This window comes from Mirounga angustirostris, unplaced genomic scaffold (genome assembly GCF_029215605.1).
Source record: "Mirounga angustirostris isolate CCGP_5_RB_7025 unplaced genomic scaffold, mMirAng1.0.hap1 SCAF_14, whole genome shotgun sequence".
NCBI lineage: Eukaryota > Metazoa > Chordata > Mammalia > Carnivora > Phocidae > Mirounga > Mirounga angustirostris.
Window position 1 is genome coordinate 73560607 of NW_026991722.1, and position 26414 is coordinate 73587020.

Consider the following 26414-nt stretch of genomic DNA (forward strand, 5'->3'; position numbering starts at 1 on the left):
CCACAGTCCAAGATGGCGGCGGAGGTGGATTTTGGCGACCTAGAGCTGTTCGAGGCGTTTGACCACCCAGAGGAGTCGATTCCGAAGCCTGTCCACACCCGCTTCAAGGATGACGACGGCGACGAGGAGGACGAGAATGGGGTCGGCGACGCGGAACTGCGGGAGCGGCTGCGGCAGTGCGAGGAAACCATCGAGCAGCTCCGCGCCGAGAATATCCTTCCCGCTCGCTCGGGCCCGGTCACCGGCGTGCGGTGGGCGGCAGGTCTGGGAGGGCGCGGGCGGAAATTCCAGGAGGGCCACAGTTCCGGGCAGTCTCTCTCTCGCCCCGCAGGCGGGCGGAGAATCGAGGGTTCGGTTTGCGTAAGCTGCCTCGGTGCCCCGGCGCGAACCTGTCCCCTCCGGGGATCCGTGTCCTGGACTAGACTCGCTCCTCGCGCCTCACAAACCGGGGCTGGTTTTTGGGATTATTTCAGACTGCTCGCTCGTAGGTTGGTCACCACTTCCTCTCCTCCTCTGAAGTCCTTATCCGATTTCGTTTTTTTGCAGCCAAGCTTAGGTTGATGCGGTCATGTTATAATTGTCTATGAGGAGACAGCCCGATACTCAGACCTTAGGGTAGATCTGGTTTTTTTTTTTTTATAGCGGGGCAGAAGCTAGTGGTTTTGGGATGCGGGAGTTGGGAGTTTAAGGATTTGAAGCATGCGGAGAGAAATGGTTAATTGCCTGATGATCGAGATTGGGGATTCGTTTTAAAGTTCTTCGACGTTGAACACCTTCCTTCCGTGGGGAGGGTGCGTTGCAAAGCCTTAGGAAAAAACGCGCCAAGTAAGTTTCCGTTTGGCTTAGTTACATGATTACAGCCTTTCTAGCAAGACTTGTTAGTCTGGTTATTTACATTCTTAGAGGTGTTTGGTGTTTTTTTTTTTTTTTAACTGTATGCAGATGATTTCGGTTCAAATAGTTCCCCGTTTAAAATGAAACCCTGAAAGCAGTTGGCAAATCATCTTTAAAGGTTTTGGAAGTCTGACTTTTTTCATGATGCAGTTTTCCTTTACATTTTAATATGTAAAATTTCCAAATACAGAAAAGTTGAGAGGACTGTACGGTGAACATAGTTCTATCCTGGATTCTTCGTCTTTAACCGTTTGTTTTACTGTATCACTTATCATGCTGCTCTTTCTTTTTCTTTTTCTTTTTCTTTTTTTCTTTTTTTTTTTTTTTTGAGAGAGAGAGATGCATGAGCGGGGGCATGGCAGAAGGAGAGGGAGAGAGCACCTCAAGCAGACTCCACGATCATCATCGGGGAGCCCCTTGGGGTTCCATCTCAGGACCCTGAAATCAGGAGTCAGATGCTTAATCGACTGAGCCACCCAGGCACCCCCATGCTGTTCTTTCTTAAATGAATTGCTGTTTAGGTTTTGATGGGGCACCTTTGTTTGAATAACACTTTTGGTTCAGTCCGTTAATCTTTGTTTTTTTAAAGATTTTACTTATTTATTTGAGAGAGAGAATGAAAGAGAGAGCACAAGAGCGGGGAGGGTCAGAGGGAGAAGCAGACTCCCTGCTGAGCAGGGAGCCGGATGTGGGACTCAATCCTAGGACTCCAGGATCATGACCTGAACCGAAGGCAGTCACTTAACCAACTGAGCCACCCAGGCGCCCTCCGTCTGTTAGTCTTTTGAACTACATGACCCTGTTTTAGAATATCTATGTTGGAAGAGATGAGAAAACTATTTTAGTTTTTAGGTTTAAATGCCTAGCCCTGCAACAAAACAGGGGCTCAGTTAAGTGTGTCATCCTCAAAATATTTGCGGGTCTTTTAACGTTTATAACACTCTGACGCCGAAATGAATAGTTGAATTTTATGATATTTATGATTTTCTTTAATGAGGGCTTATATTCCTTAACAAGTAATAACATCAAGAACTTAAAAGAAAATTGAACATTCTGACTCGACCAAGGTATGAGATATTGCAATTACAACATTGTCCTTTATTAATATTTAATATTTAGCTATAATTTCTTTGTAAGAAGAGTAGGACTTTTGTATCTTTTTTTTTTTGTATCGTTTTTAATTGTTCAGCGTTCTGTGAAGAAATCAGTAATGATCCTTTATTTTTAATTTCTGGCTGTAAAATTTGAATTCTAACTACACTAAATTTTTAATTAATTTATTAGTTTATTTTAGGGGGTGTTAACTAGATTTATTGCAGTGATCATTTCACAACATATACAAATATTGGATCATTATGTTGTATACCTGAATAACTTTTAAACTGACTGAGTAAAAATATTTGTGAAACATGTCCAGAAAATTTTGACTTAATGTCCAGAACAGGCAAGTTGCCAACCTAGCTGTTCTTATTCCACAAACATTTCTGGGAAGTTAGAATTAAGATTACAGTATTACTCTAGGTGAAGATTTATTTATACAGTTAAAATATATTTCTAAATAGAAATGATGGGAAATTTCATTTTAGAAAAAGAAATTAGTGTGCTTTTGAAGAAAGTACAATGAGTAGATTTGCGTTCAGACATCTGACTTTAAGAGATAGACGAACAAATGCTCATATCTTAATACAAATTTATCTAACAGGTTACTAAATCTAAAATATTTGTCAAACTACAGACTTATTATGTGAAATGGTATTATCAAGCTTTCAGAATTTGGGGGGCCGTGATCCAGTGTCACATGCACTTTTTTGTCCCTGGTACCAGCTGAAGTAACTAAAGGTTTAAAAATTTCAGAATTTGGATGTATTTTGATTTGTTTTTTAGGATTTTATTTATTTATTTGATAGAGAGAGACACAGTGAGAGAGTGAACACAAGCAGGGGGAGCAGGAGAGGGAGAGCAGGTTTCCAGTGGAGCAGGGAGCCCAATGTGGGGCTCAATCCCAGGACCCTGGGATCAGGACCCGAGCCGAAGGCAGACGCTTAACAACTGAGCCACCCAGGCACCCAATTTAGATGTATTTTGGAAACCTCCCCATGCCCTACCTTCCTTCCTCTATGTGAGCACACTTTGTGGATCTAAACTTGTTTATGGTTAGATATTAAGTGTACTGACTATAACTGGGATTCCTCAAAAATCATAATTTTTTTAATATTTAAAGATACTTAGATAAGCACACTTTCTAATAGTTGATAATTTAAACATTTACAAAGGGGTTATAATCAATCAAGTTTAAATGATAGTGTCATAGGCTTTACCAGTACATGAGATAGGCATTAGTATCCTAAAAAAGGAATAAATTAAAATTTTCTTTTTAGAATTAGTGCTCTTTGTGTTGTCAGACTGATAAAGCATTCTATAGAAAATTTAGAGGGCGCCTGGGTGTCTCAGTCGTTAAGCGTCTGCCTTTGGCTCAGGTCATGGTCCCAGGGTCCTGGGATGAGTCCAGCATTGGGCTTCCTGCTTTCTCTCTCTCCCACTCCCCCCTGCTTGTGTTCCCTCTCTCGCTTTGTCTCTGTCAAATAAATAAATAAAACCTTTTTTTTTTTAAAGATTTTATTTATTTGTCAGAGAGATAGAGAGCACAATCAGGGGGAGTGGCAGGGAGAGGGAGAAGCAGGCTCCCCGCTGAGCCACGAGCCCAATGTGGGACTCGATCCCAGGACCCTGGGATCATGACCTGAGCCGAAGGCAGTCGCTTAACCGACTGAGCCACCCAGGCGCCCCATAAATAAAATCTTAAAGAAAAAAAATTTAGAAACAAAAAGAAATAAAATTATATAGATAAAATCTGTAACCCCGGCCTCTTGGTTTAATCCTTATTTTTGGAACTGTCATGATCAGAAGTTTCTTTCCTTTTTGTCCAATAAACATTTTTAACTATTATGAAAAATTGCAAATGTATGGAAAATGAATAGTACAATTAATATACATGTTTTCATCCCATATGCACATTTTACCCTAAATATTTCAGTATGTGACTTTTTAAAAACAAGATTTTGTCATGCATAATCACAACAGCACTGTCACAATGACTGGCATGATTCTCTTAACACTCCCAGCTCAGTCCATATTCAGATTTCCCCAACTGAATGTCTTTATAGCTGATGGCTCAAATTGGACTCTAGTTAAGGACCATACAGTTGTGTGTGGTTTTTAAAAACATCATGGTTTTTTTGTTGTTGTTTTTAAGATTTACTTATTTATTTGAGAGGGAGTGAGAGAGCACGTGCTTGTACGTGTGCTCACAGGAGCGCAGAGGGGAGGGGCAAAGAAAGTCCTAAGCAGATTCCACAGAGTGCCTCAGTGCTGAGCCCTTCCCCCAGCTCCATTCCCAGAACCCTGAGATCTAGACCTGAGCCAAAACCAAGAGTTGGTCGTTTAACCAACTGTGCCACCCAGGCGCCCCCCAAAAAGTCATGTTTGTTTGTGGGTTTTTTTAAAGATTTTATTTATTTATTAGAGAGAGAGAATGAGTGCACTTGAGAGCGAGCAGGCGGAGGGGGAGGGGGAGGGAGAGAATCTCAGGCAGACTCTGCTCTCAGCCTGGAGCTGGACCTTCCTATCCCATGACCCTGAAATAACGACCTGAGCCAAAATCAAACCTCAGATGCTTAACCAACTAAGCTACCCAGGTGCCCCAAAACATAATGTATTTTTAAAAAAGAGAAGTTTGTACAAATTCAAACAAACTTCTGAACCTCTCCATATTTTACTTTTGGTTCTTGATGCAAGCAATTCCAAATATAGACTGATTTATTTCACATATTGTGCAGGTAAAGGAATAGGAGGCAGGTGGGGAGAGGCGGAATCTAAGACTCAGCTGGTCCAGGTTACCACCAGGATATTGTTCCGGTTTGGGGGCCACATTTTACTTTTTTTTTTCTTTTTTAGCAGTATTTGAAAATCAAATCCAGGAACAAAATACTTCTTTTTTTGGTTAAGATTTTATTTATTCATTTGCCAGCACGCACAAGCAAGGGGAGCAGCAGAGGGAGAGGGAGAAGCAGGCTCCCCACCAAGCAGGGAGTAGGGAGCCCAATGTGGGGCTCAATCCCAGGACCCTGGGATCATGACCTGAGCCGAAGGCAGATACTTAACCGACTGAGCCACCCAGGTTCCCCAACAGTATACTTTTTATATCTCTGCTTTAGTATCTGGGATTTGAAATACTGGAATGTGCACTGCCCTCTAAGAGGCTGTCCATTTAAAGTGTTTCATTTTCCTATATATTTCTAAGCTAAGTTTACTCTGATTCTTTTAGAAATATCTTCTTTTAACCTGCTGGTTTATCCAGACCCTCCCTTCCCCCAGTATGTAAAGAAACTAGCCATTAGTTAAGGAATTTTTTTGGTTGAAAACTGAAAGATTAACTATAGTTTTAAATTTTTTTGTGAAATATTTGTAAAAATATGTAAGGGATACCTCTATGTAAAACCATTAAAGTAGGTAAAAGTTTGTGAAAACTTAGATTTTTTTTTTTTTGAGAAAACAAGAGTTCTTGGTGGTTTTTAATCTTATTTGTAAAATAATCTATGCTCTTTGGTACTTAATAATTACAAAAGTTGTGTGTTTATACATTTATGAATTTTACTTTAAGATCTTCTAAGAATATGTTTTAACTTCTGTTTTAGTGGAATATTGGTGAACAATACTAAGTTAGATGGACCTTTATTACAGATTCTATTTATGAACAATGTTATTTCAAAGTAAGTAATTTCCCCTTTTCTACGTATAATGAGTTAATGTGTTTATGAAACAATGTCTTCTATAAGTATGCTGTTTTCATTTGTATTTATTCCATCTTTATTCTTTTACTTAAAATTTAGAGAATCATGATTAAGAGCAAGGACATTAGCGTTTCTAAAGCTGAATTTGAATCTGGGCCCCTACTTTCTGCATATGTGAATCTGGGCAGGTCACAACCCTGTCTGCGTATCCGTTTTCTCACTGGAAAACAGGATACTAACGATAACCACTTCTTAGGTAGCTAAATGAGCACCTGTAATAGCCTCTGCTACCACTGCAGCAGGAAGTAACGTTAGTCGGTTCTCCCCCCAAATCAGGTAACTGAGTTTACCCTGTTGGCTGTCTTCAAAGCTTACCCACGGGATTTTGTGTGTGTGAGTGTGAGAATGCGACCTTAGCAAGCCTTCCGGCATGCTTGGGGCTAGGGTGACTCAGTGCATTCCTGCAGTGCTTGCTAGAATGTCCTGAAATGCTTTGAGGCTTTGCCCTGTCCCCCCCTCGGAGCGTGGTCATAGACATTTCAGACAGTTGGCTGCCCCTCTCCTGGCTCGCTGAATCTGTTGTTACTGCAGGCGCTAGGCAAGGTGAAGAAGGTAATGGGAACCATATAGAGCGTGTTAACTGTGTGGCAGGCCCTTTACCGCCTTTCTCTCAGCCCAGCTGGAACCTGAGGCTCTGAGGGGTGGGGACGCCGGTGGTGAGTGTGGCGGTAGCAAGGGGCCGGGCACAGCTGGCCACCAGCACTCAGCACTGCTGTCACCATCGGATTTGACTCAGCGTCTGCTCTGGCTCATGGCACTCTAATTTCTGGCACTGTAAATCTGCCGTTTTGCCGGCAGAAATCTTGGAGTGTCAGAGCTAGAGAGACCTGAAAGATCAAGTCTGGTGAAGAGCAAGTTGGCTGCGCCACCGTAGCCTCATCTGGTCTCCTTCGGCACCTCCGGAGCTGAGTGTTAACGGTTATAACGTGTTGAACGCGGTTCTTGACCTGGAAAGCTGGAGAAAGTGGTCCTCCGTGGTTGTGCTACTTCATTTTGTGTTTTTTTTTGCATTTTTGGTTTTATTTTGTTCCAGTTTAACATTTAAATAGGTGTTTCCTTCTATGTGCATAGGGAATCTCTGGGAGGAAGACAGGGAAGAATGCCTTGGTTGTCTCTGCGTTGCAGAGATAGGTGGCTAGGACGCAGCCAGGAAGGAAGCTTTTCATTACGGAACGCTTTTACTTCTTTTGGATTTTGAACCATGTTTTACATGAATTATGTATTCAAAATTTAAATCTGTACAATTTATAAATAAAATCCATCTAGTCTCAGCACAAATGTTTGCCACTGTTACATGCCAAACACTGAGTTAGATTTTCATAATCATTTTGTTAACTCGGCAACAATGTATATTTTTTTCCTAAGAAATAGGTTCCTGAATATTATAGTCAGTCAGTGATTTATTAAACCTTTGAAAAACAAGATAACAGAATTTACTCCTGACGTCTTCTAATAATGCATAAGATTTCGGTCTATTCAGTGTTTACTCTGGGTTCTGACTGTTGTGTCCTCTCATGCAGGCAATATCATCAAGAAATAGAGGAATTTGTATCAAATTTAGTAAAAAGATTTGAGGAACAGCAGAAAAATGATGTGGAAAAGACTTCCTTTAATCTTTTGCCCCAGGTATTTCAAATTTAAGAGACTTTAAGATTAATAGGTTATGCTTTTCACTGCCAACTATTAGGCCACAGGGAGCCTCTTGTATCAAAATGAAAATGATTAAGTGGAACCACTATGTCCTGCACCTTAAACTAATATAACACTGTATGTCAACTACAACTTTAAAAAAACAAAAAACCCCAAAAAAACCCCAAGATTGTTAAGACTGTTCACCTCCATCCTTCAGTTGGGCGTCCTTCACTGGTCTGCCAGTGCTGTCCAGTGCTGTCCAGTGCTGCCCAGTGCTGCCCAGTGCTGCCTCAGGGGGTTCTTTTGCTTTGTGGCTCCTTCTCTTAGGGGAGTCATATTCAGACCTGGCTTCCCTCAAAATTAGTCTTCCCCTTCCCCCCCATTTCCTCACTTGGACACATGGTTTGGGGCAGAAAATTAACTTGAAGCCAGAAAAAAAAATCTGTATTTCTGGAGTTTATAAAAGATGAATTCTTTTTCTCTAAAACCAACAGGTTCGCATGCCATTCTTTTTTTCCCTTCTCCTTGTTGGGAAAAAAATCCATAGCATGCACAAAGAAATCTAAAAAATTACACTATGTGACTATTAGAGCATGAATTTATATTTTAAAAAATCAGAACTATGATTTTGGGGCTTTTTTTTAAATTCCAAATTAAGGTAAGTAGAGTCTTTCAAATAGGGTTGTTAGCTGTTTATCCTCAGGTTGGAGAACAGTGTGTTCTGATTAATTAAATTTTCATCACCTTTAGTTTTCATGTATCATATGCAGTTTTTAAAGATTCAAGAAACAAAATACATTTAACAATAAAAACCATACTGATTACCTAATTTTTGATTCAGGGAGCGCTTCAGAATTTTATAGCGGCCTGAGGTCTGTGAGAGTTATATTATCCATATTAACCAGTAACGTAGAATCACATATTTTTTAATCTTTCTGGTTATCTGACTTGAAGATAAAGTCTGCTTTGCCAATTTAAGTATTGAGAGTTTAAATATTTAATTCATTAAATTTAATGCATGAATTAGTATTCAGTAACACAAAAGCATAGCATACACTAATGCTTCAGAAGGTGCTGTCTTTTGTATCTTCTATAAAATTTTAAAATTTTTCCACTTGGTGAAATTTATTTCGTAAACATTTCTAGCTTCCAAATTTAGCTATCATGACAACAATGAATTAAAAGCTTAATATACCTTAGTGGTATGTATTAGAAAATAAGGGGTGTATTTAAATTTCTAATATTTGAAATTCGAAGTTGGTAAAGATTGGTTACTTTTTGTAACGTGTTTTTCTTTGCATTAGCCATCTAGTGTTATGCTAGAAGAGGACCATAAAGTAGAAGAATCCTGTGCCATTAAAAACAACAAGGAAGCTTTTAGTGTAAGTGTGGACATTTTAGTTTTGAATTCTGTAGATAACATGTTTCCTATCCTTTGTCATTTGGGTATTGTTAAGGTGGTGTAGCCATATGGCCTCAAAGAATCCCCATCCTTTCATGAAATTTGTTATAAACAATAGTGGAGACTTCAGCCTCTAAATAGTATAGTTTGCTTTTTAGTAACTATTGTATACACAGTAGACATACCTCGGAGGACTTTATTTTTGTCCTGACAAACCTCTTTTGGTTGATGTTCAAGAACATGGATGATGATCTAGAACGCGTGCATGTTGCACTTACAGATGGCTGAGGCTGAGAGGGGACGGATAAGTAACTAATATAACAGATGGCAGATAGGAGATTAAAAATGTTGACAAGCTCAAATGGTGGGTGAAAAATAGAAGCAGCATAACAGGGATGAGCCTACATTTAGGCCTTTCCGTACCTATGCGGAATCTCACTGTGTCAGTGCAATGGAGTGGTGTGATTTTGCAACTTAAAAAAAAGAGTTCTTTTTTTTTTTTTTAAGAGGATGATGTAATCCTGGATTCTGTTCAAGGCTGACTAGTTTTCATGTTTAGGGAGTATTGTGCCCCATTGACAGACTGCAGTCTTGAAGAGGTGGGGCTGCTGGGGTAATGAAGAGCCCCCAACATTGCTGAAGAGATTGACAGGGGGTATCACATCTCTGCAAATGTAATAAAGGCTGTTATTTGCAAAAGGTGTTATTTTAAATCACTCTGTGTAGTGCCAAGTGGCAGAACCAGGACCAGTGACTGGATGGACTATAAAGAGGCACATTGCAAGTCAACTTTCAGTGCAAATTTCTATCAGAGATGTGAAAATGAAGTGGTAGGTCTCATTTAAAGAAAAAAAAAAAGGCAAATTCCATGTCACTGTAAAAAGGCAAAGCCTGAGATACTGTCGAGGTGCTTTAAAGAAAGAATTGGAACTACATAACTTTTCATGTCCCATCTAACTCTAGGGTTCTGGGATTGAGACTGGCACCTGCCTGGAAAGTGGGAATTTTATGTATTATTCATTTAGTCCTTTAATAAAGAGTAATAAATATTTGCCAAATGCTCCCTTGTGCCAGGGACCCTTTTGGATTCCAAGGACACAGCAATGAAAAAGAAGGGCAAAGTCTCTGCTGTCACTGAATTACATTCTAGTGGGGGACGCAGAGCTCTGAAGAAAGTAAATCAGCTCAAGGAGTTAGAGGGTAGCCATGGGGCATTCAGTTTGTATAGTGAGTAGATGGTGACAGCCTCTCTGAACCAGCCCTGGATAAATTGAGGGCGTGAGCTGTGGTGCAGTTGGAATGAAGAGTACTCCAGGCAGTAGACAGAGTGGAAAGCCCTGGGGCAGAAGCAGACACTTAAACTTGCTCACTGTGTATCAAGTACTGTTCTAAGCTCATTACACATACTGCCCATGAAGGTACTGTTGTTATTCTCATTTTACATCTGCGGAAACAGACATGGAAAGCTAAGTAACTTGCTGTTGGTCCCTTGGCTAGTCAGGGACAAAGCCAGGGTGTGAATCCAGGCCTTCTGACCCTGGAACATAAGATGTAGATCTCTATGTTGCCTTATAAGCCATAGTGAGGGCTTTGGGTTTTACTCTGAGTGAGGTGAGATGCCATTGGAGGCTTTTAAGTAGAAATGTGACATGATATGACTTGAATTTTTAAAAGAACTGGCTTTTCTGTGGAAGATAGTCTGTAGCTGGTTTACATGTGGAAGCTGGAAGCCAGCGGGGAAGTTCTTGTGTTGATATCAGGTGAGGGAATATGGCAAGTTAGTCTAGAGAGCCAGTGGTGGAGGTGAGAAGTGGTTCGAACCTGGAAATACCTTGAAAATAGAACTGATCAAATGTGTTGCTGAATTGGATGTGTAGAACACAAAAGCGAGAGAGTAGTCAGAATGACTCAGGTTTTGGGCCTTAGCAGCCGGAAGAGTGTCCTCACCTTTTCTGTGATGGGAATAACTGGTGGGAGGAGCGGGTTAGGAGGGGAATGGGAATCCAGTTCAGTTTTAAGTAGGTGAGTTTGAGATGCCTTTCACGGATCCAGGAGAGCTGTCAGTTGGCACTTGAATATCCAAGATTGGAGTTTAGGAGGCAGAACTGGATATTTGGGTGTTGTCAGCATATTCATCCTTCATTCCATGGGTCCGGATAAATCACCGCGAGAGTGCAGGTAGACAGGAGGACTGGGACCAAGTCTCACAGAAGATGGAGAGATGAGAAGGTCTGGTCAGCAGGGTAGAGCACGGTGTCCTAGAAGCAAAAAGGAGCATTTCTCTGAGGAAGGAGGAATCAGCTGTGTCGGTTGCTGCTCATTGGTTGAGATGAAGACGGAGCTGTGCAGTGAATTCAGTTGTTGGGGGGTCATTGGGGAGCGTAGCGCCGTGGAAGGAACGGAAGCCTTCCCGGAGATGTTCAGGAGGGAATGGAGGGGCCATCTAAGAAAAAAAAAAAGTGGGGGACTATTCCAGATTAAAAGAGACTAAAATGATTTAACATGTAAATGCAACACATGAACCTTAAATCCTGGCTTAGAGGGGAAAAAAGGCATTTTGGGGACAGTTGGGAAAACAGTAGAGATTGGATATAGATGATATTAAGGATTTATTAATTTTCTTAGGTGTGACAGTGGTATTGTGGCTTGTAGGAGAATGTATATTCTTATCCTCAGGAGACCCATCCTGAAGTGTTCAGGGGTGAAGGTCATGAAAAGAGGCTGCAGCTGGTTATGTGTGGAAGCTGGAAACCGGTTAGGAAGTTACTACGTTAATCTCTGGCGAGAGAAAATAAGGGCTTACTTTCTTCCAGTGGTTCAGTGAAAAGTATATGTGCATGTGTGCACGTGCATGGAAGATAGCAACAGTTGTTGAATCCAGGCGGAGAGGAATTAGCTGGGTGTTCACTGTACCATTTTCTCAACTTCTGTGTATGATATTTCCCCCAGAATCGGAGGGAAAAGAAAAGGGGAAATGGGAGGGAGGGTGGAAATAGTAAATACAAATTTTCTGAATTGTCTTTGCCCCTAAGGGAAGCAGAGTTGGGGAATCGGAGGGAAACATACGAGTCAAAGCTTTTATTTTTAAAGTCTGAGGAGAATGCAGCTTGATAGTAATGATCTCCTGAGAGGGGAGCTCCGATCTGGGAGACAGGGGCGTTTAAAGAAGCAGCTCTTGCTTACGCTTCAAAATCTGGCTCCTTTAACTAGGGAGCTGATTATGGCTTCTAAGAATTTCCTCCAAAATTAAATTGTTAAAAGAGTTAATCATAGTCTTACATAATTTAATGTCTTTTTTTTTCCTGCTTAAATAGCAATATTTTTTGACTTGTTTTCTGCAGGTTGTAGGAAGTGTCCTGTATTTTACTAATTTTTGCCTTGATAAATTGGGGCAACCGCTACTAAATGAAAACCCTCAGCTTACCGAAGGATGGGAAATACCCAAGTATCCTACATAGTGAATGAAGATCTTTTATGCATCTTGCCATTAAGTTCACCTTTAAAAAAATTTACCAAATTTTGCAGACTATGATAACTATTCCTTAATAAAATTCACTAAAGGTACCAGCAAGTCTTCAGCCACATTGTTTCTCTAGAAGGGCAAGAAATACAAGTAAAGGCAAAAAGGTTTGTGTGGGGAGTTGTTTTGTTTTCTTCTTCTTTTTAAGACTTTTTAACCAAAACCATAAACTCTTTTAGCTTGAAAAATTAATATTCTTCATTGCTGGCTTACTATAAATAAATTACAGATTAAGCTAGAATTTTAATATATAGACATTTAATATGTTTAAATCAGTCATCTGTTCATTGGAATTCGTTGGTTCACGCCTAGTACGCTTGGGGGGGTGGAGAAGTGTCATTGTTGTTGTCAGTTTGATTGCTGCCTGAGGACCTGCCCCCTCCCAAGTTACCTAAAGGAAACAGAATCTGTTTGCCTCGGTTCTTCTCTTAAATTAACCACTGACAAAACCCAGAGGTGACAGATCAGTCGGGAACATAAGGGTCCTTGGTTAAAAGAGTTGGTTAAAAATACTGTTTGTTTAAATCGCTGAGTACAGGAGGTGAAAGTGTACTCATGACTGCAGATATTAATAATCTGTGATCTGCGTGCTTTCTTGTCTCTCTGATACACTTCGCTGTCATAAAGAATTGCATTGATTTGCTTTTATATCTTCATTTACATTATGCACATCTTTGTTTTTTGACCAAATAGGCCAAAGCCTCACTGTTTCAATTGTGGTTCTGAAGAACATCAAATGAAAGATTGCCCAATGGTAAATTTTTCTCATATAAAAAAAAAATCTTTGAACTAGAACTTTCTAATGTTTTCCACACATTTATGGCATTGTGTGAGATAAAGAAACTTGCTAGTTAACTTTCTTTTGGTCCTCGAATTTGAAACCTTTCAAATTTGTACTTAAATTTTAAGACCTTATATTTAAAAAAGAATTATTACAGTGCTTTGTGTCTGAGATGAATGAAACATGAGAGTTACTTTTTAGAGTTTATTCTAAAAACTTGATTTTATGTTAAGATAATATCGAGGTAATAAAGAGCTTCTTTGCTTATTTTTCTAATATATCCCCTTTCTTTTGTACTTGTTTGTTATATATTAAAATTGGAAAAATCTGTTTGCTTGGCTTAAAACAGAGTGCTTATATTTATTCAGTTCCTAAAATAATTTCTAAACTGCTTGTTTCCATTTTTCTCAAATGCGTTGTGATCTAGCCGCGGAATGCTGCTCGAATAAGTGAAAAGAGAAAAGAGTATATGGATGCCTGTGGCGAGGCGAGTAGCCAGAATTTTCAGCAGCGATACCATGCAGAAGAGGTGGAAGAAAGATTTGGAAGATTCAAGCCGGGAGTCATTAGGTACCTCTGTGATTTTTTCCATAGACTGTCGTTTCTCTGTCACCAGTATATGGAGCGTTCTCTGTGTCTTGAGGGTAATCAGCAGTATATGGGTATGCTCCAGCCCCGCTCTGGAGAATACGCATCAGTTTGTTCAGAAATATTCACTGGAATCTCCCGTGTGCATTTGTGAAGCATTGTTTTAAAACATTGGGGACCGTTTGTGTTTTCATCCAAACAAGACTACTATATTTCTTTTTCCTCTTTTGTTTTTCCTTAGTGAGGAACTTCAGGATGCACTAGGTGTGACGGACAAGAGCCTTCCACCTTTTATATATCGAATGCGCCAGCTCGGATACCCCCCCGGGTGGCTCAAAGAGGCTGAACTGGAGAACTCAGGGCTTGCGCTCTATGATGGAAAAGGTATAGTTGTTAAGTTAGATAAGTCAGCTTACATGTTACCTTTTTTTTTTCTCCTTAATTAGAGAATTTGAGTAATATCTGATGGAAATGGTAACAGAAGGGCGCCCGGTTGGCTAGTTGATTAAGCGTCTGCCTTCAGCTCAAGCTGTGATCTTGGGATCCTGGGATCAGGCCCCTCATTGGGGAGTCTGCGTCTCCCTCTCACTCTCCCTCTGTGCACGCTCATTCTCTCTCTCTCTCTCAAATAAATAAATAAAATCTTAAAAAAAAGAAGTGGTAACAAATCTATTCATCAGTGCAGGAGACCTAGAAATATAGATTACATAAACCCTCTTGCAATCTAGAACCCCCCTCTTAGGTATCTACTCTAGAAAAATATTCACACATGTGCACAAGGAAAGTATGTATATGTATTTTTGTAGCATTGAATATGACTATGAAAAGTTAAAAACAACATTAAGACCCTAAAGAAAAATGGCTATAAATAAACGATGGTAGATCTGGGCTGTGGAATCCCTGTAGTCTTTATTTATTCTTATTTATTTATTTTTTTAAGCGAGAGAGGGAACACAAGCAGAGGGAGTGGGAGAGGGAGAAGCAGGCTTCCCACTGAGCAGGGAGCCTGACGTGGGGCTCGATCCCAGGATCCTGGGATCGTGACCTGAGCCAAAGGCAGATGCTTAATGACTGAGCCACCCAGGCACCCCTCCCTGCAGTCTTTAAAGAGTGGAATGAATCTGTGTGAGCTGACATGGCAAAATCTCTGTACAATACTCAGTTTCTGCCTAACTTACCAATGATGCCATTCATCTTACATGGGAGGGAGGGAGGAAGGAAGGAAGGATCCCATATGAATGAAACCATGCTCTATGTTTTTTCTGAGGACATTTATGTAAAATGTATTTTTACAAGATGTTAACTGAGAACCATTTAGATTTTAGGATTCAGACTCAGAGAAGCCTTTCCTGACCATCTTATTTACTTATCTGTTTGTTTATTTAAGATTTATGTATTTATTAGAGAGAGAGCATGCACGCAAGCGGGGTGAGTGGGGAACGGGCAGAGGGAAAATGTCCAGGCAGACTCCCACTGAGCAGGGAGCCTGACTCGAGGCTAGATCTCAGGAGCCATGAGATTAGGACCTGAGCCAAATCCAAGAGTCGGATACTTAACCCACTGAGCCACCCAGGCGCCCCTGACCACCTTATTTAAATATATCTCTCCCTAATTGGCCTGCCAGTCTTTATCACTGGGCCCTCTTTGTTTCCTTCATACCGTATCACAATTTGTATGTATTTACTTCTTGGTTCTATTTCTCTATTTTCCCAGCTAGATGGTAAGATTTGTAATTGCTAAAACCATACCTATTTTATTCACCAGTATATCCCCTAGCATGTAGCACAGTACCTGCAATGTGGTAGATGGTAAGAATACTTTTGAAAAGAACTTCTAAAAAGTCTTAACCAATCTGGCAAGCTCAGCAGTGGTTCCCCCTGAGAAAGAAAGAGGATTGGACTAGAGACTGTAGTTTCTCTCCAATGCTCTAAATCTTTTAAAAATGAAAATGTTTCTGTATATTACTTAGGGAATTAAAAATATATATATATTTTAAAGATTTTTTTATTGTTTTTGTGAGAGAGAGAGAACACGAGCGGGTTTAGCGGGAGAGGGAGAAGCAGACACCCCTCTAAGCAGGGAGCCAGATGCGGGACTCGATCCCAGGATCCGGGGATCATGACCTGAGCCAAAGGCACACGCTTTACCGACTGAACCACCCAGGCACCCAGTAGTTAAAAATATTTTTAAGAACTCACCAAGCCAGGGTGCCTGGGTGGCTCAGTTGGTTGGGCGACTGCCTTCGGCTCAGGTCATGATCCTGGAGTCCCGGGATCGAGTCCCACATCGGGCTCCCTGCTCAGCAGGGGGTCTGCTTCTCCCTCTGACCCTCTTCCCTCTCGTGCTGTCTGTCTCTCATTCTCTCTCTCTCAAATAAATAAATAAAATCTTTAAAATAAAAGAACTCACCAAGCCAGGGACGCCTGGGTGGTTCAGCCGGCGAAGCATCTGCCTTCAGCTCAGGTCATGATCCCAGGGTCCTGGGATCGAGTCCTGCATCGGGCTCCTTGCTCAGGGGGGAGCCTGCTTCTTCCTCTGCCTGCTGCTCCCCCAGCTTGTGTTCTCTTTCTCTCTTTCTCTATGACAAATAAATAAGTAAATAAACCTAAAAAAAAAAAAAGTTCACCAGGCCACCCCTTCTCAGTTAGTGCCGGAGAGCTGTTTGGGACCGGCCTTTCAGTATCTCCCCACATCATGCCAGCGTTCAGGTGTCACTCACACCACTTTCTGTAGGTGCTTGCATTTCTGTTGTCTTTTCTTTCCCTCTCTTTTTTAGTTTGTTTGAGTAGAGATTCTTTGGACAAAAGGTTGTGGATGATGGAGAGTCTCTTGAATCTCTTGATCTGTAGGTTCACTTCCTTGTTTTTAACAAAACTGTATTTTGTCCTTTCGAGTTTTCGAGATTTTGGTGCTGCATCCTCATGGTGTGTTGCTTTAGCAGGTTCCTCTGCCCCTCTGTTTATTGTGATGGAACCTGTCACTGATGACCATTGCTATCTGTACCTGTTAATGATGGGTTGCAAAATGGTTATATCCTCATTCTTTCATTACTTCTTAGCTTATTAGCTGGAATACTTATCTAAAGAGAAACTTGTAAACTGATTACCTTATGTATGTAGACATCATAGGACTGGCAAAATAAATGCATGATTTATTCAGTAGTTTTCAAAATAATAAAGTGGTTCCCAAATATCCTTCTGTCATCTGTAAAGTGGCTTTAATAGTACGTACCTCTTAAGGTTGTTAATGAAGATGAATGGAGTTGATACTTATAAACCGTTTAAAACAGTGTCTGGTACATAATAAGAATTACTTGTTTATTAAATAAAGGCATTGGAATAGAGTATCAGGCAAGTCATCAGATCAATGCAGACTAGACTTTTAAGCAACTCACAGACGAACCCAGGTTTCCAAGATTTTAGACAGTTATTTTAATTAAAGTATCCTGTCTACATTGTTTAAAAGTTCTAATCTAATGATTCAGAAAAATTATAATCGAAGCCATTCTCAGAATGATTCTGTTGCCGTGGATATAAGCACTTGACCAGCCCACTTTTGGTCTGGAGAGGGATTGACCTTGGTATCCAGCAGTACGAATGCTCTTGATGGTCTGCTGCAGATGGTGCTGATGGGGAAGCGGAAGCTGGGGAAGCCCAACAGAATAAAAGCGTCACCTACGATCTCTCGAAACTGGTAAACTATCCAGGTTTTAATATATCTACTCCCAGAGGAATTCCAGATGTAAGTATATTGTTTTTTTTACTCTTCTGGGGATGGGACATTATTATAACAATTGTTCAAAACATTAGCTTATGTAGCAGTTACTGTTATGTAAAGAAGTAAATATGTTACTTGTGTGTTTAACTTTGTAACTTCCTTTTATGTTGACTAGAATCTTTTTTTTTTTTTTTACTTTTTTTTTATGATTTTATTTATTTGAGAGAGAGAGTGAGTGAGAGCACAAGCAGGGTGGAGGGGCAGGGGGAGAGGGAGAAGCAGGCGCCCTGAGATCATGACCTGAGCCAAAGGCAGATGCTTAACGGACTGAGCCACCCAGGCGCCCCTTTGTTTGTTAGAATCTTAAGTGAAATCTTGTGTTCATTTAAAAAAAAAAAAAAGTTTTTTCTGATTTTATGCCTTATGAAAAGGAGCTAAAAAGAATGGTTAGATTCTGTAAATCTAAAATTATTCTAAAATTAAAAGATTATGTTTTTAAAACATGGGATTGTTCTGAGGTAGTATTGTCAGTTCTATGGAATTACTTTGAAAGTAAAGCCTTTTATAAATCTAAGTTACAGCGACTCATTTTTCTATGTTATAATTCCTTTCTCTCCATTTTTTCTTTTCAAAGTAAAATTTCTCATTCTATATGAGAATGGTTTTCTACATTTAATCTCTTCCAACTTTATTTTATGTTTCAAGACTCGACAATGGCCTGTTGTGGTAGCGGTGGTGGTGGTGATATTTCAATAAAAAATGCCTTCGTAGGTGTTCTTAGGAACTGGGCAGCAGAGAAGGCAAAGGTTGAACTTAGAGTCTAGGAAATAGATGTGAAGACAAGTGTGTAATTAATTCAGGGCTAAACTGCATGGCACGAGCCGTGCGTGCCTCTAGAAATGGTCCCAGGACCGGCCTACATCAGAGTCACTGGGGGCGCTCAGGAGAAAGGCACATTGTTGAGTCCCACCCTCAGATTGAACTGACTTGGCCCGGGAATCTGTAGGTTTGACAAGAGCCCAGAGTGATTTTTCTTGACAACCAATGTTGCACGTGCTCTTGAGAAGAGAGAGAAGTGATGTTGAACCATAAAGATGAGTGCTGGGTTTGGAAAGGGAAAGAACAGAAGGTGGAAGCTCAGCGTGAGCAAGTGTGTTATGAGTGAAGGCGCTGTGGGCAGTGCGGGGCCTGAGGGGAGGGAGGCCTGCCGGGAGTCCACGGCCACTGCCTAGAACTTCTGCTTGGAGTAGGTGGGACCCTTTTGGGGCAAGTGATTTTGTCAAGTAGGCTTTTAGTATTCAGTGGGGATCATTTTGCAGGCAGAGTTGGTTGGGGTTTTTTTCCCCTTCAGTGCACCATCATTTTCATTAATTCCCCCCAAAAGGAGAAGTCAAGGATGAAGCAGAAATGTCATTTGAGACCTCCACTTTACAAAATCTCAGAAGTATGATGTTTTCCAAATCCAGGCTTGTTCTTTCCTTCTCTTCATCAGGAGTGGAGGGTGTTTGGGTCCATACCGATGCAGGCCTGTCAGCAGAAGGACGTGTTTGCCAGTTACCTTACTTCTAACTTCCAAGTGGTAAATAGCTTTTTAGGGTGTGGTTGATAAGAATGTATTGCCTTTATTTGTGGGATTTTGTAACTCATTAGCATCTTAGTGCTCTTTTGTTTTGTATATAAAGCACTCTGTGTTTTCTGATGAGTCATAAGGAAAAGGGTAGCTACATTCACCATTTACCTACACTTAGCTCCAGACTGGTTTTCTGCAGGTATTGGAGGGAAGGCATGGAATCTAATTCTTTGTCTACCCCATTAACTCCTGCTTGGCTTGGCTTCTCCATTAGCCAAGTGTGAGGTCTGGCGGCAAGAGGTCTTCTTCCCAGTCCAGCCCTAGCAGCCCAAAGAAGCAGAAGAAGGAAAGCGGCTCAGCAACCTCGCCTGCAGACATGGAGCTTGACTCGGGTAGGTTTCGTCCTGTGGTCTTGATTTCACTGAGAAGGTAGGGCGAATGTGCGTGCTCCTGAGTTCCATGGGGGCCGGCGGGGGCGGGGGTGCCTTAGGAGCACTAAAAGGCTTTGATTTTGTCCTTGGAGATGAGAGCATCACCTCTAGTACTGATACAGGGTCAGGTAGGAGACCTCTTGGAGTGAGGGCCGGCTTACTACGTTCCTGAGTCAGGCGGTCCTACCCACCCAGCCCCAGTGGTCCTGGATCTGGATCTGGACTGGCCCTCGAATAGGGGCAGTGCTCTGGGACAGGGGGTGGAAAGTGGTCTGCTTTAGCAGCTCCATCCCAAGAGGAAAAAGGACAGAGCCAAATTTCCCCGGTTATTCTTCCCATTCTTCTTGCCCCAACTCGGTAAGTCGCCCCTCCTTCCAGGGAAGAGAGGCCAAGTCGCCCCTCCTTCCAGGGAAGAGAGGCCATGAGGAAATTTGTCCTTCTGGAAACCCACAGGGGAACAGAGGCCTTGCCCTCCGATAGTCCTCTGGCTTTTTATTCTCTTAATCCTCTGGGCTTAACTATGGAAGCTGTGGCCAACCAGGACTGTGACAGGCCTCAGCAGGTCAGTAGTGGATCAGGACAGGCACGCACCCACCTTGCTGTGTCCCTCACCCCCTAATACCAACCACGGGTCCTTTGGGCTTCCTCTTGGGACTGCTGGTGAGTAGCCTAGATTTTGCCCCCAGAAAGCTCTGGAATGAATCTGAACTTCAGGTGAATTTGATAAATCTTTAGCAAAGCTACTCTGAATCCAAGACTGAAAAGTCACTCCTTGCGCTACCTCCTATCCCAAAGTATGCCCAGCTGTTTTGGTCCTTTTTGCACATCAGAGGTTCTAAAATGAGATTAAATGGCAAGGTGAAGATGAAGTGCATTTAGATACCCTGATGATAAGATGCTAACAATACAAATTGCCCCAATGTGATTGTGAATCCCTTTCTTATTTGTAAATTCCCGGGGAGAATTCAAAGGTCACAGATTAACTTCTCTTAAAATCCAAGGTAATTAAAGTCCAAACTCAAAGCCGCCCCCCCATTTTCCCAAAATTTTTGCTCTGCTTAGTCTCAGCCACCGGAGTTCTTGCTGCCAGAATCACGTTCACAGCCCGGGCTTTTAGTAACGGCAGCCTGATTTCAATATCCAGTCTCACTGTTCACAAGGTCAGTGAGTTCACGACAGAATTACGACAGTCTTTGCCACATGTGTGAACTTTTGAAAACAAGCAATTCTCCAAAAGAATTACGTATTATTACTTCATACTTGTTGACTGATCACTTAAGTTGTTCAGAACCTAGGTGGGAAGGCAGGTTGCTCTTAGCAACCCTCAAAGACCCTGACCGGACATCTGGTGGGGTGAGAGGAAACCCTGAAGGGACTGACTGGGGATGGAGGGATGCATGGAGACACATGGTGGTCAAGACATGGGCTTTAGGCTTGAGCTTTAGTGTGTGGTCAGCGTTCTGATCCTGGTATTTCGTAGAGGTTCATGCTGGCTCATCTTTGAAGCCTGCGGTTTGGGCAAGGGAGCTCTTGCCCTGTGGTCCTTTGTCCTCAGGAGGTCAGTGCATCTTATAGCGGCTTCAGTTACAAGTGTGGTTCTTCTAAAGAGGCAGAGGCTTATCAGCGAAACCAGCTGCTGTTGCCCATGGTTGGGACCAGAGGGCCTTTAGCAAGTAGCCCGTGACCTTGAACTACCCCTAGCAAGTGTGTGCAAGCAGGCAGAAGCGCCAGCAGCGGCCCCGCACCAGGCCCGCCCTGAGGAAGGGATTCAGTTCGAGCTGCTGAGGCGGGGCCGGCAAAGCAGAGGTGAGGCTCGCCGTGGGCACCACCCCAAGTAATAATGTACCAGGTTATCAGGGCCAGATGTTAGAGCTGCTTCTGCGGGAGCCACGGTGGCCTGCTCACCGAACCAGGCTGACTTACTAACACCCAGGTGTGTGGTCCTAAAGCAAGGCAGGCCTTCCCACCCCCAGTCCCGGCACAGCCCCCACCCAGCTGCTTCCTGCCCTGCACCGACCGAAGTCCGGAAGGAGGAGCAGAGCCTGTGACCTCTGGGGACGGCTCACTCCCAAGAAGAAACATTGAGTTGCTGTAATTATTTTCCTGTGGAAAACTTTTGTCACAAACGCATGGGTTTAGCGATTTGGTTTGGAATTGTGAACCAGAACTGCCTTCGTGTCTTTTCCTGGTGTACAAGGATGTTCTCCCGTCAAGAATACATACCCCAGGGCGCCTGGGTGGCTCAGGTGGTTAAGCGACTGCCTTCGGCTCAGGTCATGATCCTGGAGTCCCAGGATCAAGTCCCGCATCGGGCTCCCTGCTCAGCGGGGTGCCTGTTTCTCCCTCTCCCGCTCCCCCCTCTTGTGCTCTCTCTCTCACTCTCTCTCTCAAATAAATAAAATCTTTAAAAAAAAAAAAAAAGAATACATACCCCAGTAGTCTGTGCTAATCAAGCTCCCGTTACACTTTGGAATGGTTTGTTCTTAAACACATAACAGGCATTGGTTGTTAAAGACATAACTTACTGGCGGGTGTTCTGTCCTCCTGGCCGCCTGTCCCCTCCTCCTACATGGTGTTCATTGTAGTGAAGAGCACCAGTGGTATCCTTGGGATTCCCAGACTGAGAGATGCCGTTCATCTGTACTTGCATCCACTTGGCGCCATTTCTAGCCGGGTGCCCAGATCCCAGCAACACCTCAGTAATGGCGTCTTCGTTCAGGCTTCTCTCCTGATGGCTCTCCCTGCCCTTCTCACTGGTGTTCATCCTTCCTTTCAGCCCTTAGCTGTTCTTTACTCACCTGAGTTGATTTCTTAAAATCTAAGGGACAGTATGTTACCTCACAGATCTTACTGCCCGAACGAGAAAGTTCAGGCTGGTTTTGCATAGCTGTCAAGATCGTGTTAATTCTGTTGAATTTGCCAAATTTTTAAAACCTGTGCTGTTTTCGAGCCTCTACTAGACCCTGAGGACAGGAAGATTCGTGAGACTCAATTGCTGCCCTTAGTTTCCAGTCTGTGTCGCCGAGGGGGTGCGGAGGTATCAACGTCATTTTACTATAAATGTGGCCCGTGGTGAGACACACAGAGCCACAGAGCCAGTTACAGGCTGTCTTGGTGTCACACAGGAAGAGCCGAGCCGCTGTGCTGGATGAGGTCATAGACCCGAGCAAGGACAACTTGGAACTGCATCTTGAGGGATAAATTCAAGGATTTACCATGGATGTGAACAGGGCTAGGGCATTTGAGTCCATGGGAAACGTCGGTGCAGAAGCGTGAGACACTCCGGCACACTGGGCCAACAGAAGAGTGACACCTGGGTCTAAGCCTGCCCGTGAGAAATGACATGGTGGAAGCAGGCAGATTCTTGGTCATAGAGGGCCTTGTAAGGCACAGAGGAGATCAGCCTTTGTCCTGGGGGTGATGGGAGCACTGAAGGGTTTTGAATGAGTTGGGAAGGTTCATGGGACCAGATTCGTGCTTTACAAAGGTGAGTAGTTTGGAGAATGGATATAAGGAAGCTGAGTCCAAAGGCACAGATGACCGGGGGCCGGGGGGCAGAGGGAGAGGAAGGACTCAGGTGATGAACTGGTTCAGTTTGGGGGACTTCGGCCAGACACCACCGGTGGTACCATTAGAACAGCATGTGGGAGCAGAGCCCAGGTTTGAGGAAAAGATTGTTTGGGGCAGGTCGGATCTGTTGTATCTAGGACATAGAGGTGTGAGGACCTGTGACCCATGAGCCGCACGAACCCACCGTTCAGGCGGGCAGTCTAGACTAGAGGTGCAGAACTGGGAAATAGGCCAGGGGGTATCCCACCCTGTCTCCTCAGCTTCGTCTCCTTCAGCAACAGCTCACCCAGCCTGCGTTTCCCGCCATTGTCCCCTCCGCTTTTCCATGGACCGCAGTCTGCCATGCCGGCCGACTACCTGGAAATTCCTCTCTGCCTCTGTGCTCTTGTTCCTCACTCAGCAACGATGCACACAGCATACAGATGGATTTTTCAAGGGGTTTCCCTCAAGTTCCCGGTGCCGGAAGAGCCTGTAGCTCTTCTTGCAGGTGTTCTTCTCAGGTGGTGAGGGTTGTGGTACCTGAGCCTCCAGAGTGTTCCCCTCGCCAGCCAGCTTATTTGGCCACTGAATCCCTGGATACACCTGAGTTCAAATTAGAAATGTTGGTAAAACCAAATGCTGCGACGACTTCAAGTATCCTCACTGTTTTCTTTCAGATGCGGAGGTCCCGCACAGCTCTCCAAGCAGCGAAGCTTTTCAGTTTCAGCCCCCATTGCCCCCCGGCACCCCTCCCCCGCTGCCACGGGGGACTCCTCCACCCATCTTCACCCCTCCGCTCCCCAAGGGCACCCCGCCATTGACTCCCAGCGACTCCCCCCAGACCAGAACAGCGTCTGCAGCTATGGATGAGGACTCGCTGACTCTGGAAGAACTTGAGGAACAGCAGAGGCGGATATGGGCGGCCCTCGAGCAGGCCGAGAGCGTGAACAGTGATTCTGACATTCCTGTTGACACACCTCTCACCGGGAACTCGGTCGCCTCTTCGCCTTGTCCAAATGAGCTAGACCTCCCTGTTCCAGAGGGGAGAACCTCTGAAAAGCAGATGATGCCTGATGAGCCCGAGGTACCAGACACTTGTACAAAGAAATCAGAAGTTGAACGTTCTCTGAGCCCAGATTCTGAGCCTACCTTGCTTTGTCAGAAGGAAAAGGAAGAGTCTGCTCAGGCGGACTCCAAAGATGCTCCTCTTGATAATGGCAGTGTTGTGTCGGACTGTGACATTAGAAACGGAGGCAGTCAGAAGCGCCTTCATGTGGACACCAGCCCTTCAACGGCCACTACAATTCATAGTCCTGTACCTGACATGAGCAAGTTTGCAACTGGAATAACGCCATTTGAATTTGAGAATATGGCAGAATCTACTGGAATGTACCTCAGGATAAGAAACTTGCTAAAGAACTCGCCCCGAAACCAGCAGAAAAACAAAAAGGCCTCTGAATAGCTGCTTGACTTAGCACGAAGAACCACTTAATTATCTATAACTTTGTGTTCTGTTAATTAGTACCAAGTGGAGATAAAATTGTTTTCCGATTTGTCCCTCCCATGTTTAAATCTATCCAAAGCTTAATTGTGGCCTAAAGTCAGGCCTGTTTTAAAGAACAGAAAGACTGGGCTTGCTGGTTTACTATATTTTATTCTTCTATCGATAAGAACTTGGCGGGAATGTAAGAGCTGGTTTAGAGATGGTTTGCTAAGGTTTCTACTACTTTTGGATTGTGTCTGTCGGGAGTGATGGTTTTTATCTGTCTTTTGTACATTGTTTTCCCTTTCTACATTTTGCTAATTATCCTGTATATAAGTTTAATATATCATTTTTTAAAAGAAAAAATTCTAACCATTTTAAATTCATACTTCAACTCTGACAACCAAATGAGAAAAATCAGGGATGAGCAGCTTTACCCCATTTGGGGTATTTTTGTAAGTGATTTACACGCATCAATTTTAATAACACTTTTACTTTTTTGTAACTTCATTCCTCATATAAGTTTGCTATACAGGTATGTTCATCTTTGTGTACAAAGGCTTAATAAATTAGCTTTCATATACATAATCTAAGACTTTGAATACAAAAAAAACGATTCACAGTTAAATTAGTGTATACAACCCTGTAAGTTTGGACGTAAATTATGTGGTAACAAAGAAAATCTAGTAAAATGCAAGTTTGAGTATTTTTAGTGTTCTTTCAGCCTTAACTATAGAGACAGCAGAATCTTTTAAAGTAATTATTTTGAAAAAAAATGGAGGGCAGCTAACCTTTGTACAAAAATAACTTTCTAGATTTGAACCCTAAGATAATTAATACTTAGAAATAAAAGGTAGACAGAAACAAATGGCTTTTAATTGTCAGCTATGTAAGATAGTGCTGGACTATGTGTTTTGTCTTTAAGTGGAATGCCATTACATTGTTACAGTCTCGTCCCTGAAAATCAACAACTTGAACTTAGTCTCAGGTAGTGTGATCCTGCTCTCAGGCCAGCAGAGGGAGCAAACTACAACCATTCCAGACCATTCCAGATTTCGTTTTCTTCGTTTTGAGGACTCGAATAACCACATCTACTCTTCTATAAACAGGAAAGGGAAAGAAAATCCTGGGAAAGAGGCAGTTTATTTTCAAGGCCCTTACAGAACGTGCTAGAAATTGAAGAAAATGTTAAATACTTTTGGCTCTTCTCTCTGAGTGGAAGTATATAATAAAAGTAATCCTAGGTTACGTAGTGTTTTTATGTACACTGTCTTAATGTTTCTGTTAGGGGCATATAATATCACATCACCACATTATGTCTATAACCCGAGGAAACAGGTGGCATTGAGAGGTTCCAGGGACTTGTCAGCATGCAAGAAGTGGTTGTTGACAGGCCAGTCTTCCCCTGAGGACTTGACTATTCCCTAAGTCATACAAGTAGTGAAGGGCTCCTGTGTGGACTGCTGGGAGCACCGGGGAGAGACACCTGGCAGTTCTCTCCTTAGCACGAGCCACAGGTCTCACGTTCAGGTGTGTGCGTGGCAGTCCTCCGTGTTCACAGTCCCCATACTAGGCAGGTATGGTTAACTTCATGTTTTAGAGGAAGTGCCTAAAACCGGCTGCTGGTAAATCACCCAGTGACCCTATCTCCAGAGCACTCTGACCCCCCACATCCATGCTTTTAGCCACTGGGCTGCCTCCTCAGAAGCTCTAGGAAAGCACTGGCTTCTCCAAAATTGGCTTCCATTTTTAACTTGTTCAATTACTTACCGAGGACACACTTAACGTAGTTCGATGTACTTTGGGGCCGTAGAAGGAGAAAATGATGGAATCTGCTGCTAGGAGCTTACACAGTAGCAGAAGACGATGGCTCCCTCTTAGTCACGAGATCCACGGAGTGGCCAAACGGAAAGGACAAGGTACTTAGACCGTCTCGGGTAGTGGGAGAAGCACCTAGGGAGGACTGGCTTCAGATTCACAGGGCTGTGGGTTCAAGT

General features: G+C 42.8%; 2 protein-coding genes and 1 non-coding gene across 11 annotated transcripts in view; 2 read left to right on the forward strand and 1 right to left on the reverse strand.

Moving 5' to 3' along the window:
• KNTC1 (kinetochore associated 1) overlaps window positions 1-136 on the reverse strand; it is a 98546-nt gene extending 98410 nt beyond the window's left edge. Inside the window, exon 1 of the mRNA XM_064578284.1 lies at window positions 1-136. The gene's annotated coding sequence lies outside the window, so the exon portion shown is untranslated.
• On the forward strand, window positions 13-24523 carry ZCCHC8 (zinc finger CCHC-type containing 8). 9 transcript variants are annotated; one of them, XM_064578286.1, is made up of 14 exons: window positions 13-211; window positions 1919-1961; window positions 5589-5663; window positions 7265-7370; window positions 8681-8758; window positions 12120-12223; window positions 12340-12405; window positions 12992-13052; window positions 13507-13649; window positions 13909-14051; window positions 17287-17408; window positions 18877-18963; window positions 19229-19346; window positions 23612-24523. In XM_064578286.1, exons 1-14 carry the CDS (start codon window positions 13-15, stop codon window positions 24394-24396), a joined length of 2130 nt encoding a protein of 709 aa, XP_064434356.1. In that variant the 3' UTR covers window positions 24397-24523. The 9 variants fall into 9 exon arrangements, with proteins under 9 accessions (XP_064434356.1, XP_064434357.1, XP_064434358.1 ...); XM_064578288.1 differs by lacking the exon at window positions 13-211 and adding an exon at window positions 337-488 and having other exon boundaries at window positions 1912-1961; XM_064578289.1 differs by lacking the exon at window positions 13-211 and adding an exon at window positions 646-825 and having other exon boundaries at window positions 1912-1961.
• LOC123853338 (small nucleolar RNA SNORA9) lies at window positions 6099-6233 on the forward strand. Its single transcript, XR_006793111.1, has one exon. It is a non-coding gene; the product is annotated as a small nucleolar RNA SNORA9 (small nucleolar RNA).
• Window positions 24524-26414: the final 1891 nt, after the last annotated feature.

Coding starts and splice junctions, on each gene's coding strand:
- ZCCHC8 (XM_064578286.1), top strand. CDS start 13: ATGGCGGCGGAGGTGGATTTTGGCGACCTAGAGCTGTTCGAGGCGTTT. Junction 1,962..5,588: donor AACATTCTGACTCGACCAAG/GTATGAGATATT, acceptor CTTCTGTTTTAG/TGGAATATTGGTGAACAATA. Junction 17,409..18,876: donor CTCCCAGAGGAATTCCAGAT/GTAAGTATATTG, acceptor TCTCTTCATCAG/GAGTGGAGGGTGTTTGGGTC.